Source organism: Notamacropus eugenii, chromosome 2 (genome assembly GCF_028372415.1).
Source record: "Notamacropus eugenii isolate mMacEug1 chromosome 2, mMacEug1.pri_v2, whole genome shotgun sequence".
Classification (NCBI taxonomy): Eukaryota; Metazoa; Chordata; class Mammalia; order Diprotodontia; family Macropodidae; genus Notamacropus; species Notamacropus eugenii.
This window is the reverse complement of record NC_092873.1, coordinates 293,214,968-293,231,492: the sequence shown is the minus strand read 5'-3', so window position 1 is coordinate 293,231,492 and position 16,525 is coordinate 293,214,968. Positions and strand designations below refer to the sequence as shown.

At 40.7% G+C, this 16,525-nt stretch overlaps 1 protein-coding gene across 6 annotated transcripts in view; it reads left to right on the top strand.

Annotated features, from left to right (window-relative positions):
* SYT6 (synaptotagmin 6) overlaps positions 1–9,484 on the top strand; it is a 71,542-nt gene extending 62,058 nt beyond the window's left edge. For 4 of the 6 annotated variants that reach the window (XM_072644413.1, XM_072644412.1, XM_072644414.1 and 1 more), the window contains 3 exons: positions 1,022–1,172; positions 5,652–5,718; positions 7,888–9,484. In XM_072644413.1, coding sequence (XP_072500514.1) covers positions 1,022–1,172; positions 5,652–5,669 — 169 coding nt within the window. In that variant the 3' untranslated portion in view covers positions 5,670–5,718; positions 7,888–9,484. The remainder of the gene's footprint in view (positions 1–1,021; positions 1,173–5,651; positions 5,719–7,887) is intronic. The other 2 variants (XM_072644416.1, XM_072644417.1) reach the window with 2 other exon arrangements.
* The last annotated feature ends 7,041 nt before the right edge of the window (positions 9,485–16,525 follow it).

Sequence of the window (16,525 nt, the reverse complement as noted above, 5' to 3'; positions counted from 1 at the left end):
CTTCATATCCTCAGCACTTAATATAGTATTTAGTAGGTAGTAAATACTTGATAAATGTTTGTTGATTGATCTCCTCCAAGAAGCTTTCTATGATTATTCTTTTCAAACTTATCTCTCCCGTCTCTGAATCCTGTTCTAGTTTGCCACACCATTGATCTCTGTGTTTCATATTTATTAGTATTATTTACTCAGTCTATAAACTTCTGAGAAGCAAGGAATGGATTTTATAGCCTCTCCATAACACCCATTATAATGAACGCTGAACACAGGGTAGGAATTCAAGAAACTCTTGTCACTCAAGTTAAAGAAAAACAAGAAACCAGGAGGGCCAGATTCATTCTAAGTCATTTAGTACATATCATTGCATGGTATAGGTGATCACTAAATATTTGTTGATTTACTGTTTTGTGAATAAATCACGTTAGTTACCAAGCTTATTGCACACAGCTCTCTATCCCTGGGATACCCTAGAAGTGAGCTGTGAGCCACACTTAAAAACTCAATGAGGTATGAAATGGGCAAGGAGAAAATATTCATGGGAGGTTGATTTACTACATTTTTGAAGTCTCCTCTGAGTCAGCCAAACAATATTAACAAAATAGAAGAATATATAGTTATCCCCTTCCACATCACAACTTCTGCCACTTTTCAGTATATCATGGGTCAGCATAAGAAATTAAATGGGAATTTTAGGGAGTTTTCAAAAGCCCATGGATTATACACAAAGGCCAGTAGAGGTCGTAGAGCCTATGACCAAATACTTAACCCAAATTTTACAATAAAGTACTGCAAATACCCCCTAAAAGAAAAGGAAAAAATTTAGACTTCTTCTCTGGTATGAAAGGAGAGTCAAAAAATTTTATGTGGATTTTCCAGATCACATGCTGCATCCCCCTAGCCCCCATGATGTGGAAGGGATAACTATACTTGTTTCAAGGGTATAGGAGCCCTAAGCCTCAACTTCAAAGAACTCCTAAGAAAGCTCATCAGGTCACCCATGCTCTATCTTTTCTCTCCTCAGAGTGGGTCACAATGAAATCATTGGAGTCTGCCGGGTGGGGATCAGCGCTGAAGGCCTGGGGAGAGACCACTGGAATGAGATGTTGGCCTATCCACGGAAGCCCATTGCACACTGGCATTCCTTGGTGGAGGTAAAGAAATCCTTCAAAGAGGTGGGTGTGGTCCCTCTTGGTCCTTAGGTTGCATGGGTTATGCATGGCTCACTTGGCTAGAGAATGGCAATCAGCTTTTCTTTAGGTTCAAGACATTTCCTGAGAAGAGAGGCAGTGGAGGGTCATGTGTGTTTTTTCCCTCATTTTCTTTTTTGTTTGGTTTCAATTTTGTTGTCCTTATGACTTAAAAATGTAGAGAACAAATAAAGGATGTGCTTCCTTGAGATGGTGAAAAATCACCAAAAAAAAAAAGGACATGGAATAGAGGGGGGTAGATATGGAAAGCAATTAACATTTTCACAGAAGAAAAATAAGTATGAGCCTGTAATGTTGTAGTGAGGTAAAAAGAGAACATTAAATTTGGAGTTACCAGATTCAAGTTTGAATCCCAGCCCTGCTGGGATTTGCTGCCTGTATGACTTTGGGTCATCTCTCCAGGCCTCAGTTTCCTTATCTGTAACATAAAAGGATTGGACTAGATGATCTTGAAGATTCCTTCCAGTTCTGAATTCAATAATCCTGTTATATTAATCATTGACATGACTTCAGAAATTCCCCCAGTCTCACTTAAGATAGGACTTACCTTAAAAGGAAAGACACATTAAACTGATGATATGATTTCTCTCTAGAAAAGAGACCCTGGATGCATGGGAAGTGGGGTTCTGGTCCCTATTTCTATTACAAAATATTGAGAGAGATCATATGGCTTTTCAGTAACAGTCAATGCCCACTTTGCCTTTGCATTGTGCTTAGGATACAGGGGGCATGGTTTGTTCCCCCTCAAAAGAAGACAAAACTCTTTATCACCATCTCTCTCTCTCTCTCTCTCTGTCTGTCTCTCTCTCACACATACACATACACACACACACACACACACAACTCTCCTGCACAATTCAATGCTGTGAGCTACATCTCTAAAACACACAGAATAACAGAGAGGGAGAGAAAAGCTATAAGAATGAGAAGAATGAGGAGCTAAATCCCAAAGGAGAAATTCCCGCCCTGTAGAGAAAAAGGTCCCTGGGCTCAGTTTAGTCTTTTGGCAGTTCTACAACTTTGGGAATCATGAAACACTTCATTCAGAGATTTTTTGTTTCTAACAGTCACCAGGGAAAGAAACGGAAGTCAACAAGCAACATCCCAAATGAAGCTTTCCTTGTGGTGTTTAGGGAGCCCTAAATCAGGTCAAGGCTTTAGGACCAGGTTCTAATAATAGTGAGTGAGGTGTATCTCATACATGTGGGGGAGCTTTAAAAGTAAGAGTCCTGGGCTTTAGTGCTGGCTCTGGCTCTGGCTCTAGCTCACTCCATGACTTTGGTGAAGTTTCTTAAGCTTAGATTTTCCCTATCTGAGAAATTAACTGTGTTAGGCTAGATACCTCTCATACAATCCTCCCTCCACCAGCCCCTAACACTCTGTGATTCCTCTTCAGGAATGCCTATCCCCTTCTTATTTATTCATAGGGAGAGTGTGAAACCTCCCAATGTCACAAGACACCAAAACCTACAGCAGAAATGTGGTAGAAGCTAGTCCTCCTCATTTCAAGTGAAGGAAGGGTGGATGGCCACTTGTCAGGGATGCTGTCTGGGAGGGGTGGCACTAGATCACCTCTGAGGTCCTTTCCAACTTTGAGGTTCTGGGATTCTCCCAGATTCATAAAGACATTGTCTTTCCTCATCTTGGTTAGACTTCAGATCTGGTAAAATTCTGGATAAATACATAGGATCTATCAATCCATCAAGCCCCTTCCTTTCATACTGCCAGCCCAATAAAAAAAGAAAAAGAAAGGCCTGGCAGTGTAATCCTCCCGTCTCATAGCCGTTTCCCTTGAGCTCTAAGTCTGTTTTCCCCTCAGTTCAATGGGAGCAGTGCTGATGGCCGAATAGAGTGAGACCTGCTTTTTTGTTGCATACTGCTTGCTCGGATCAGGAGGGTGGTAGTGTGCACTGAGAAAGTATGAAGGAGGGCTTCCAGGTTTGGAAATAAACAGGGAAGATAGGGAAGGCAGCTGAGGAACTAATCAATTCTCTCTCCCTTTGTAAAGCTTCCCTGATCTTGATTGCCTTTTAGGTTTTCCAAGAGGGAGTAAGGCAGGAGGAACAAAGTGTTTCTCATTCTGGTGACGGGTTTGCCTGATGTCCCCATATCTATGTTGTCAGTCTTTGCCAGAACAATCCTTCCGCTGTCTGGAGTCCCCTCCCTGCAGGGAAGACTCTCATCCCACAAACACATCTCCCTTCCTCTTTCCATCCTCCTATAGGTGCTACACACTCTCTCAGCAAGATGTGTGAGACTCTCCCTATCAATATCTCTCATTTAAGCATCAAATGAAGTGATTGAGGGAGGTTGTGGATTCCCCAGCTCCTCACCCACTCGAAATAATTAAAAACAGAGTAGGTACCTGTATATCTGGAGTGGTTTAGGAATAACCTCTCCAAGAACAATGGGTCCCTCTTCTTTGCTTTGCTACTAAAGAGCTGTGTGTATGGACAAATTGCTGAACCTCTCTGGACCTCCTGATCTCTCAATTGTGAAATGAGTGTACTAAAAAAATCTTTAAGGTGTCTTACAGGTCCAAATAGCTACGATTCTGATAACCGGTATCCTTAGGATACTAAAATCAGCCCTGTGAGTAGCTACTCTACCTTTTGTATCTCAGTGGCTGGAGTAAGGTTGTCCATAGTACATTCAAGAATAATGACATTTGGAGAAGTCAGGGATTGGTAGTGCTACAGTGGAGAGATTTGACCCCAGAGGCTCTTCCCTTCATGATGAATGAAAAGTAATTAAGCCAAATAATTGAGTTTAAGTTGTATTTCTTTGAGAATCTGGATGCAGGAATTCACACTGAAAAAAAAGAAAAGAAAAAAAGAAGAAAAATGATGAAGTGGACCCAAAGAATGAATATTTTATGAGACAATAAAAAGAAAGTAACAATTTAGAGGAAAGAAAGGAGAATAAATTGATTCCTATCTTATGAGTTTTCATTTTTTCTTTGTCTTCTTACTCAGCTTCCAAGACCCCTCTCCCACCCTCCCTCCCTCAGTAGCCATTGCATATTTCTTTCCAATTGATAATCATTCCTCTGCCTCAAAAAAAAAAAGCTGAAAAATGTCATATTTCTCAGCAAAGAGGATTTCACTGGTATTCATTTGCATAAAATTCCCACCTACACTTCCGCACCTGGTGGTTGGAGGATCTTTGTTTAAAAAAAAAAAAACCACCACCTAAAACGTCAGCTTGGTAGTAATAATCCCCCCATGTTTCTGCAGTCCAAAACCCTTTCCTATTGATTACCACCTCCAACACCGTTGGAGTCATCCAAAAGAGAATCCTTACCTGAGAGCCTAGACCCCTGGATCTGGCTCGTCCCTCCCTCCCTCTTGACTTACTGGGTCATTTTACAAGAGCGTTAGCTTCTCATGTCTCCTGCTTCACCATTTGTAAGATGTAGAGAATGATCTTTATTTCCTAGTTCGTGGGAAGATAAATGAGATAGTATCTGAGAAGCCTTCTCTATTTATATTGCACCTTTCTTAGAGGAGCTTAGGATGCTGTGATTATTTTTTCCTAATGAGAACAGAGGGCACCATCCCTACTTGCTTGTTTTGAACATAAAATAATGTTGAGGGGGAACAAATTATCTGAAAAAGACATTTTTTCCCTGCTGAGAATTTTTCATGAATAAAAATTAATTAAGTCGCAGCTATCCCTCCCTTCTCCCGCGGCAGCCACTGCTGCTGCTGCTGTGGCCACCACTGTTACCATCCCCTTCTTTCGCCTGTTTCCAGTCCTGATGTGTCCTCTCAGCCACAATAGCAAGTGTCTAGATAGACTCAATGGCCTCCTCAGAGAAGGCCAAGCTCAGATCATCAGCCAGGGATGGCTGTCCCTGTTGGGATTTGACCCATTTCAGGCCAACAAAAGACCCCCTGCTCAAATTGCCATAGTCCTGCACAATCACTTCAGTGCATGCTGGGCCCTGCTTCTTCACCATCTCTGAACCTCTAGGAGCATCCTCCCCAACCAATCATTGACCTTGCCATTGTCCAGCAAATCTCGATCCTTTCTTTGTCAAATCTTAGTTTGAATAAACAACAAACAGGAAACAGCAAAGGAACCATCCCCATTAGACCTAGATGGACAATTAAGCCCAATGTGACTTCTCTTTAACAGTATGGAAGGTACCCTTGTGGCTGTTTCAATTCCCCTTCATCTTACTTAATCTATCAATCAAACAGTGGATTAAGAAGCATTGCTTACCTAGGGAGAAAACAGTAATTTCAATATACCTTTCACTAACATTAAAGGCTATTATAGGAAAAGAAACATTAGAAATCTTGAAATGTGTTTTAAGTGAGAGGGGTAATAGAGTCTATCCTGTTTCACCTCTTGGTGAAGCACGTGAGTCAGATTTCACAATGGGCATATGGAGCCCTCAGCAACCAGACGATTTATTTATCTAAAATATTTCACCAGGGAAACCCTCGATTGTGATTTCATTCATGTGGATGCTGCAAGCAGAGACTGTCACCTGGAGTTAGGAGTAAGTACCACTGGGGTGGGCCCAACAAGGCTAGGCTTCTTGGTATACTTTCTGCCTTCTTGGCCCAGGATGGCCTCGAGCAGAGATGGTGATGGAGTGGAAGAAGTACTGGTTTGGGAGTCAGGAAACCCGGGTTGTAGTCCTGGCTCTGTCACTACCTAGCTGTGTGAGCTTGAGGAAGTCACTTATCTTTGCCAAGACTCAATTTTCTCATGTGTCAGACGAAAGGCTTCAACCATATAATCTCCTTTTCCAGACCCTTCCAACTCCAAAATCCTCTGAGTATATGGATCATTCAACAATAAGACTTTATAAGATTTAGAATCTGGAAATGAGAACTGAAAGAGCTGATATTATAGAGAAGTCATGGTTCCAAGCTGTTGGTTTCCCACTCCACACCAATCCAGTCATCCTTACAGCATTGTGTTCTCAGGTTGTAGGATTAGTGGTCATCCCTAACTGTCTACTCAGTACCACATTATCACCCAAGAGCTTTGTGCTGGATTGTCCTCATGATACCCAGAGAACTGTGAAAACCTGGGCCTTGCATGACAAGGTCATTGAGTCCACAATCCTGCTCTTTCCTGGACCAAAGGAAAACTCAATAGTCTCAGTGGTTTTGGATCTGGGGGGTTTATCATCTATCCCACAGGTAACTCATCTGTCAGTTTTGCTCAGAGATAAGTAGTGCATTCCTTAGGAAGCTTGGCCCTAGTATTTAGAGATAAGTGTCCGGAGGAAACCACTTATTGACTCCAGGTGAAGAGAAGAGAATGGGCACATGGGTTACCAAGGACCCATCACCCTGAGAAGCTTCTATCTCCCTAGGAGATTCTAGCCTCTCTAGATTTTGTCCCTAGGGAATTTTGCTCAAAGAGATACCCTGTCATTCTTGAATCCACCATCATTTCTACTTTCAAAAAAGTTAAGCTAAGTTAGGATAATCAGGGTACTACAGGAAAAAAAAAGAGATACCACAGTTTAGGAATGAGGCAGTGTTGTACAATGGAAAGAGTACAAGATTTAAAGTCAGAGCACCTGAGTTCAAATCTTGATTCTGCTGCTCAATGCTTATGTGACCTCAGGCAAATTGCTTAATCTCTGTGGACCTCAGTTTCCTCATCTGTCAAATGAGAAATTTGGATTAAACGGACCCTAAGGTCCTATTCAGTTCTAAATCTATATGTAGGGCACAGATAAGAGTCACTTTGGAATCATAAGGGCTCTCAAACAGATCAGGATTACATCATTAAGTCAGATCCTTGACAGACACTATTGCATCAGTGAGTCAATTTTTAATTTAAAGGAATGGTTAAATCATGTAGAAACCAAAGTCCATCCATCTTCATTCCCACCCCTCAACTCATTACAACCATCATTGTGTTCTGCAGAGAGATGAGTCAGTTGTGCGTGATTGTGTGTGTTTGCGTGTGTTGGGGAAATGATGGGGAGGGTGGTGAACAGAGATACAAGGGGGAAAAGCTTGTGGGAGGTAGGGAATGGGGATTAGTTCCTAAAGAGACTGGTAAAGGGGCAGAAAACCTAGAACAGTCTCCAGTTGGGAATCTCCTGCCATCTCTTTTTGCTTCTTGTCCTTAGATTACCTATAGCCTCCTGGGTTAGGTAAACTACCCAAGGCAGTGTGAATGAAGAATGAAGCATAAGTGTAGAATCAGACCCCAGAGCAGAGCAGTGTTAGTTCTTAAGCTGGACTAACAGCTCCCAGACAAATTGCTAATAATTCATGATTGTGGATTCCTGACGGTAAGGGAACACATCACTGGCTGCCTTTTTGGTCACCTGCATAATCTGATTTTCAGCTTGAAAAATGACTGAGACACTCAGAAATGTCTCAGGCGCAGGACCTCATTAAAACATGCACACATAAACAAACAATAGACAAGAAGAGAGCTTTAATTACTTTTGCTGTAAGTCTTTTTTTTAAAAAATCAGGTATCTGAAAATGGAACAGTAAAACTGTTTCCTTTACTTCTCTGCATGGCCTGCAGCAAAATTCAGGAAAGCTTATAAAAGCTGGAAAAGGTGAATTCAGTGCATGAGGGCCCCATAACTGCTGGGCATATATTAAAAAAAACCAAATCCCTTGACAGTGACCTGCCTCCAGCCTTCCTGGTATAATAATAATGAGATCTTCTTGTTTCTCTCCAGTGGCAGGGCCAAGGTACAAGCTTTGACAGCCAGGGTTCTTGCCCATCTCCAAAGCCTCCTCCGACACCGTGAGATGCATGGCCATGGAACACCAACTGGACTAAGCGATGTCATTTTTGCCCTTGTCCAACAGTCCAAGTGCCGGGCGTTATCCTGCAGCAGCCGCCAGTCACTCACTCCAGAGTCTTAAATGTTCCTGCCGTAGGTCAAGGCTGAGAAATCTCTTGTGTGGTCAGATTTGTCTTAGTCTTTTCTGTCTCCCAAGGTGACTTTTTCATTTGTTCATTTGTTGAGGTTTTTGTTGTTGTGGTTTTGTCATTGTTGTGGTGGTATTTACTTTTATGGATTTGCAATCCAGAAAAAGAGGGAGGGGCAAAGAAAGAAAGAGTAAACTACAGATTGCCCCAGGGTCAAATAAAGTCTAGAATAGTAGTGTTTTCTGTGGAGGTGGTGAAGCTTCAAAATTCTGAGCCTCCATCGAGTTCATCCCACCCCTGAAGAAGCAGGAATATGAGCTGGGCTAGCCCTTTCATTTTTAGAGTTCCCTACCACTGGGGTCACTCTTTTATAACCAGTATTGGGTTGACCTTGACTCACCCAAACCCTGGGCTGACTGGTATTTATAAAACCAAGATTTGGACTGAACGTGTTCTCATTTTGAAATTGTAACCAAATTTAAGGGAGTTGTGAGGTTTATACCAGGGCGGGGTCACCCCTAAGTTTGTTTTTTCACATGAATTGAAATAAGTTGCCTCTTTAAGAAAGCAGAAATGTTTTCTTAGAGAAGAGTTTTGCTGAAGCCAAGCATGCTGAGTTTTCCTGGATCCCAGCATCTAATGGTGACATTTGTTTGCAAACGGGAGCTTTGTTCTCAAAATACCCCTAATTATAAAGAAAGAAAGGCATATATAACATATGTTCAGGAATGATTCGCAGTAATATATAGTTTTCAAATTTCCATGAGATCCCAAACAGCTGCTGAAAACATTTAAATGGGCCAAAAGGAAACCCAGATAAAAAGCAAATTTCCAAATAGTAAGTTTTAGTATCTGGGGTACCGCCCTCTGTTCATCTTGCCATGGGAACCATATTTTCTATTGAGGTCAAGTCAGCTAATCTGCTTTGGCAAACTATGGACTTTGGAGACACTTTTCATCTTCAACTTTAGTTCTGTAAATTGCTAAGTACTTTTGTGTTGTTTCCATGTTAATAAATGGGTTTTCTTTAGTCTTTAACTATCTAGGCCAGATTCAAGGGAAAAACTGATAATCTTTTGTACCCACATTTATGTTAAGTCTGAGTTGTGATGGATTTGGAGCCCACCGGTCAGGACCAGGGGGTCAGCCTCCATCTAAATGCCATTAGTGAATGAGATAGAGGGGAATTTCTATGACTGATCAGAACTCACTATTGCAAAACTTGGAAAACCAACATATTTAGGACTTACCAGGGCTAAGCTAGAGAAGCCCTCTATCTGCCGGTGGGAGGTCAGATACATAAAACCCATTCACCAATCTTATGTCTCACTCTTTATACATGTTACATGCTATTAGAGCAGTAAATCAATAAAGTAAACCCTTATTTTAAACCAAAATAACAGGCTTCTTTTTTGGAATTCGTTTGGGAAGTGTCATCCTTTCCTAAGACTGTACCAGAAAGTACATGAGTTAAAGGGTCATTGAAGCATATAAGGATCTTAAAAGTCGCTGTGTCCAACTCTCCTCACTTTATGGATATGGAAACTGAGGTAGACAAATAAAGAATTATTCAGCTGAAGAAAATTGGATGTATATAAGCCCAAACCTCACCCTGCCCCCTAGACTAGGGAGAGGTAGGGGATATGGGAAAGTGTCTGGGCACCACCAAATTAAAGTTCCTCATTGTAGGTTACTGATGGTTAAAAGTCATAACAAGAGGATGAACCTGTGACTGGATGACTGAGGAAATATTGCTGCTATAACAAAAGTCATGAGTGGTTAGGGACCAATTGACTTAAGTTAGTTCTTTACCACCGGGCTGTAAACCTTAAAACCAGATGTTTGAATGAACTCACAAATAACCAACTTTAGTCATTACATGCTGCTCAATAGTATCTATACCAGGTAGAGATGAGGTCCCTCGGTCACACCAGACCAATTGATCCAAACCCAACATTCCTAGAAAACACAACTCCTATTGGCAATAAGCCCTAATGTTCCCTTTATTCTTACAGACAGGTGACAATTGCTGATGCTAGCCTCAGAACTTTTAGAAAAGGAGCTGAGTTTGGCATTTTTAGATGAAATACTTCATTCTTTACAAAGTTCTTCATTTGTTAGTGGACTAAGTAATGCCTATCCTCCATCTTCCTTCCTGTGAACTTGTGGAGATCACAATAAGCAGTCTAAGAACAGCTCTCAGGAAGGTTTGCAGAACCAAGCTGTCTGAGAGCCCTGTTCCTTTGTCCAAATTAGAGGGCTGAGCTTTTGTGATGAAGATGCCTCTCTTCCTTCCTCTTCCCCTCCCAAACCCTTCACTGTTAATTAATTACATGATCATTTACAAAATACATCATCAATCCTTTCTTTGGCTTTTTCCACCTCCATCACCACTGAGAGTTTTAGTTCAATTAAGTCTCTGTTTTTTTCTGGCCATTTCATATACTTGAGGTTTTAAAGTTAGTAGGTGGACAAGCCCACAGGGACGAGGGAAATCCTGCTATTTTTAATCTTTATTTCACAGAAATTACTACTCAGACCATATGCAGAAGCACTGGGGTGTGTTTTCCCCTAGTTTTGGCCCACTAACAGCTGTGCATGCCACAGCTCTCAGACTCACCTGTGTATTGTAAAGTGTCGCTCACAGGAGTGCTTCCACTGGGTAGGACCCTGCTGTTTCCTCAGCTGTTCAGCTCAATAAGCAGGTCCCTCCAGATGCCAGCCACTCCCCTGAAGAAAAGACTCATGTGCTCTGCATCTGTAAGGTGTGATACTTTTTTCTACTCCAAGAAAAAGGATTCTGTTTTATCTCTCAAAACAAGCTTCAGGAGGTAATATGGAAATCAATGATAATCTAGAGCAGAGGTTCCCAAACTTGTTTGACCCACTGCCAAAGTTACTCAGTGCCCCATCCTGGAAATCTACATTCTTTAAAGCTTTAATGAGATGGGTTTTTTTTTTTTGAAATTTCCATCGTTTTTTAAAAAGTGTAATTTTTTGAATGACATCTTAAATTTAATAATTTATTGGATATTTGTGCATTGAATTTTGATGACACAATATTGTATCATGTAACCCTATAGTATCATATTGGAAATAAGTCATTATATGCACATATTCCTGCCAAAGAAGGATGAACAAACAATTCAGGGCTCTCTGTCTCCTGTCAACACTTGCTTGGTAAGACCTGTCATCGGACTTGACCACTGATGGGTCATAACTTGCATTTTGTATGTTTATTTAGAAAACAATGCAATCACTGTAACTTTAACTCGGTAACACAACAGATGAAACATGCACAAACAGTTTTTCAAAAATTTCTTATCTTCTTTTCTTTCCTTTTGCTTCTACCATCCCCTTATTTTTATTCAATGCCCTCCAATTGTACTTGAGACTACTACTGCTTCCCCTGGATCATTCCAGTAGCCACAGTGGGTGGTGTTGCCCACTTTGGGAAACTATGGCTAGAAGAATGAAGCAGAGTAGAAAGGCAGAGAAAGCAAGAGGGCTGAAATTTCTTTTCACTCATATCCAGCTTCTAATTAATTTGATAAGAAGTGCACTACATGGAGAATTGAAGGTAACATGCATTTGGGTACATCTGCATTCAAATTACAATAAGACAGTGAAGAAATTGAACTCAATAAATTACCCTCATTGTCTGAAGCAGCAGTTCTCAAAGTATGACCCAGGGACCCCTAAGCATCCCCAAGACCCTTTCATGAGATCCTTAAGTCCAGAGACCAAAACTATTTTAATAATAATGCTAAGATGTTCTGATTTCTAATGTGGCAAATATTGATCAGTATTACCTGCATAAGCAAAAGCTTTTCAGGGGAGTCCTCAGTAATTTGTAAGATTTAAGATTGCAAAGGGGTCCTGAGACCAAAAGGATTGATGTGATCTTCACAGATGTGAAGAAACATCTTAATAATAGTACCTATTTATGAAGGTCATGGATTAGTCCAACAGCGAATACAGTGAAGTTTTGGCCAACAAACTGATGGAGACAAAATAAATTTTATGGACCAGCAGACACCAAGAGTGAATGAATGGCTGACTTCCCAAATCTAATCAGAAGAGGCAAACTCCTCCTGGTAAAATCACATTAATCGTGATGTGGGTATTCCAAGTTTTAAGTAAACCTAATAGGTAATGATCCTGATCAACAAAATCAGTAAATTAAGGGGGCTCTAATTTGATCTACAGATAGATTCACTACAGAAAACTCCTCTGCATTCAGTGCTTAAATAGATCTGTGATCTGATCAATATTCCCACAGTGGAGATAGACAGCAACCTATCCATTCTCAACCACATTTTCGATTATATCCTCAATAGAGAATCCACTCAGTACACTGCAAGCCTTCCTTGGGCTCTTTTAAGATTTGAGAGGTGGTTCAGTTCTCTAGGGATATGTCAATTCAATTATTGCACCAAGATGGTGCTGGCAAAGCATCAATGGTTATATTAATGTTTGCAGACTGTAGAGAAACTATAACTCTTAGCTCCATCTTCCTCTGCCCCTTTTTCTATCACTCCATAGCCACTGTAGAATTAGAAAGAGCAGACACACAATATTGAAAGCTAGTGAAAATCCATCCCCTATGGATCAAAGCCTGACCATGAGCCTCTCTCCACTTAGGCTGTTGTTTGAGCAGCAATCACTCTGTTACCACAGCCACACTGGAAGTCTTTCCAGTTTAATAGTACCTGTGTCACGGATTGGATTCTGCTGGTATAACCTTTAAGACCTCCAAATCTATAAGAGACATTAGTGTAAGACTTCAGTGGCAGTCCCATACACATAGACTGATGAATCATCACATGTATGCATAACTGCATGGACATACCTTCAACGCATCACTTAAACATGGACCCTTGCCCCTCCCATACCTTGAAATAAATCCAATTCATTAAATATTCAATAATCACCTACTATGTTCCAGTCACTATGCTAGGATCTAGGGATACAAAATAGGAAATGAAGAGTATCTCCAAGGAACTAACATTCTACTGAGGGTGATGATGGGATAGAAAGAACTTGTACAAAGATAGGTAAAATTAACATGTATATAATCTCTGGGGTAGAAAAGAGGGAATGATAACAGCTGGAAGAATCAGAAATGACTTCTTATAGCAGGTTGCATTTGAACTGAGAAATTAAGGGAACTTGAGATTTCAAGAAGCAGAGGTTAGGAGGGAAAACATTTCAGACATGGAGGACAACCCATGCAAAGTTCCAGAGGTAGGAGATGGAATATTAGGAGATGAAATAGAACAGTAATGGCTAACCTCCATTATGGGAAGATCAAAGAGACAAAAGACAATGAAATATGCTTCCACTTTAACTTAATATATGTTTTCTAATACTAACACATATTAGTAAATGTAGCGATAGGTAATGAAGTATTGTCCTTCAGCTGATGCATAATCTCATCAGTAGTAGGTACTCATTTCCACCATTTTAGATTGTAACCCATCTACTCCTAATACTGGATGATTCTAGTACATGTCTTATTATGTATTTTATCATCTTCATTTTGTAGATAATTAAACTAAGACTAGTAGAGCATAAGGGACTTACCTAAGATCATATAACTAGCAAATGACTAAACCAGGACTAGAAATCTGTCTTTCTTACTCCAGCTATAGTGTGCTTTCCACACCAGACCATGATATCTTTCCATTCCACTAAACCATACTTCCTTATGTGTCCTACCTTATCAAGGCTGATTGGTTTCTCAGTACCAGTTGGGAGTCTCATTGCAACTTAGTGAGTCAATTATCTTTTATGGTTAAAAACATCCACAGGTACAAGTTGTGCCCCCTGATCTCAGTTATCTCACAAATGAGTGCCATATGGAAACAAGCAGGTATTGATGGTTTGATGTAAGCCTTCACCATTATTAAGAAATAAAACAACTAGAAATTCAAGTCTACTAACATACCACCCACAGTGGTATCTTTGTACAGTCATGTTAGCCCATTAAAATGCCTAGCTCAAAGCCTTGCACATAGAGGGCACTCACTAAATGTTTGTGGAATGAAGTGAATTAATTAGAAAATTTTATATCTGGAAGGTAGATAGAGATACTCTGGTCCAACTCTTTCATTTTACAGATGACAAAACTGAGGCCCCAAATGAGGAAGTAATTTAGTAGTGAGCAGAGCCAGAGTTTGAATACATCATCTCAATTCTAAATCCAATGAACTTCCTACTCCACCATACTGCTATCTCTTCATGGTCTTTTCTAACAACAAACTATCCTCTAACATCTCTTACTAATCAATCAACAAGCATTATTAAGTGCCTATCATGTGCCAGGCACAGTCTTGGGCACTAGGGTTGCAAAGACAAAAAATGTAACCATCGCTGCTGCCTTTGAGGAGCTCACATTCTCTTAGAAAAGACAACACATATAGCAATAATATATATAAAAAGTCAACATGAAGTAATTTGGGGAGGGAGGACACTATATGCTGCTAAGGAGCAAGTATTCTTCATGCATGCAGGTAGGTGACACAATGCCTAGAGTTCCAGGTCTGAAGTCAGGAAGACGAGTTCAAATCCAGCCTCAGACACTTACTAGCTGTATGACCCTGGACAAGTCATTTAACCCTGTTTGCCTCAGTTTCCTCATCTGTATAATGAGCTGGAGGAGGAAATAGCAAACCACTCCAATATCTTTGCCAAGAAAGCCACAAATGGGATCATTAGACATGACTAAAATGACTCCATGACAATAATTCTTCATGTAGAAGGTGGCACTTGAGCTGTTCTGAAGGAAATGAGATTCTCAGAGGTAGAGGTGAAGATGGAATGTATTCTAAGCATAGGGAGTAGTCAGTGTAAATGTACAGAGAAGGAGATAGAATGAAATATTTGAGGAAGAGCAAAAAAGCCAGAATGATTGATCCAGAGAGTATGAGAGAAGGAAAGATGAAAAGGTTGGAAGATTGGTTAGGTCCTGGTTGTTAAGAGCTTTAATAGAAGGAAGGCACTAGATTTAAGAGGGGTTGGGGAAGGCTTCCTATAGAAGATGGGATTTTAGTTGGGACTGATGAGGAGGGAGAGCATTCCAGATGTAGGGGATAGCCACATAAAATGCCTAGAGTCAAGAGATGGATTTTCTTATTGATCAAACAGCCAGGAGGTCAGTGTCCCTGGATCAAAGAGTAGATAGCAGGGGATGTGGATGTGGTATAAGAAGACTGTAAAAGAAGGTGATTAAGTTAGGAGGGCTTTGAATGCAGAACAGAGCATTTTGTATTTGATCCTGAAAGGAATAGGAAGTCACTGCAGTTTATTGAGTGGGGGTGGGGGGCAGAGGGGGCAGGTAACATGGTCAGACATGCACTTTAGGAAAATCACTTTGGTAGCTTAATGAAAAGTACATTAAAATGGGGAGAGATTGAAGATTGAAGCAGGCAGACCCACCAGCAAGCTATTGCAATAGTCCAAGAGTAAGATTATGAGGATCTGTACCAGAACAATGGATATATTAGAAGAGAGAAGGGGATGTATTTGAGAGATAATTGCAAAGGTAAAATTGACAGGCTTTATAACATATCAGACATGGGGAGGTATGAGATAATTAGGAGTTGAGGATGACACCTAAGTTGCAAGCCTGAGGAACTGGGAGGACAGTAGTGCCTTTAATAGTAATAGTCCCTATTGGGGGAGAGGGGAGAAGGAGGAAATATGAATTCCATTTTAGATATGTTGAGTTTAAGATGTCTATCAGACATCTAGCTCCAGATATCCAATAGGCAGTTGGAGGTCAGCACAGAGGTTAGGGCAGGACAGGTAGATTTAAGAATCATTAGCATACAATGTGCTAGGAACTAAGGAAAAAGACAGGGAAGGAGTAGTTAGACACATAGAAAGGCTATTTTACAAAATAAAGTATTTGGGTTATTGGAGTTTAGAGAGAAGTCCAGTTTGAGAAATGGTCCTAGGGAATGATGTTATTCGAGGGCCATGGCCAAGAATAGTCAGCAACCTCAGAAGAACACACAAATGATCCCTTTGGCTGTCTTTTCTTGTCATACCTTACTTATTTTCCTTTCAGTTTTTGGCTTCCCATCAAAAATCTCCCACAGCTATCTCACGTTGGAGATGACTAATTCAAATAAATTAGTACCTGGGAGGGCTGTGACTCTCTTCCCCAAGGTAGCTCTTTTTTTCACATGGACTTGGAAAATCTGGTGACATATCAAGGATTATCTATATACGCATCAAGCACATAAATGCACATACGTGGGCAGGCAGCCTGAGGCTTTCCTGAGACAATGTGCAATTTCTCCTTCTGTAGGGTCTTCTTAGATGCTATGAAAAGCCCAGGTTAGTGAGATTCCTTTAGGTCTAAACAATTGGGGATGCGAAATCTGGTGACCTTGAGAAGGAAAAGCTATCAGAACTATTTCTGGAAATTTGAA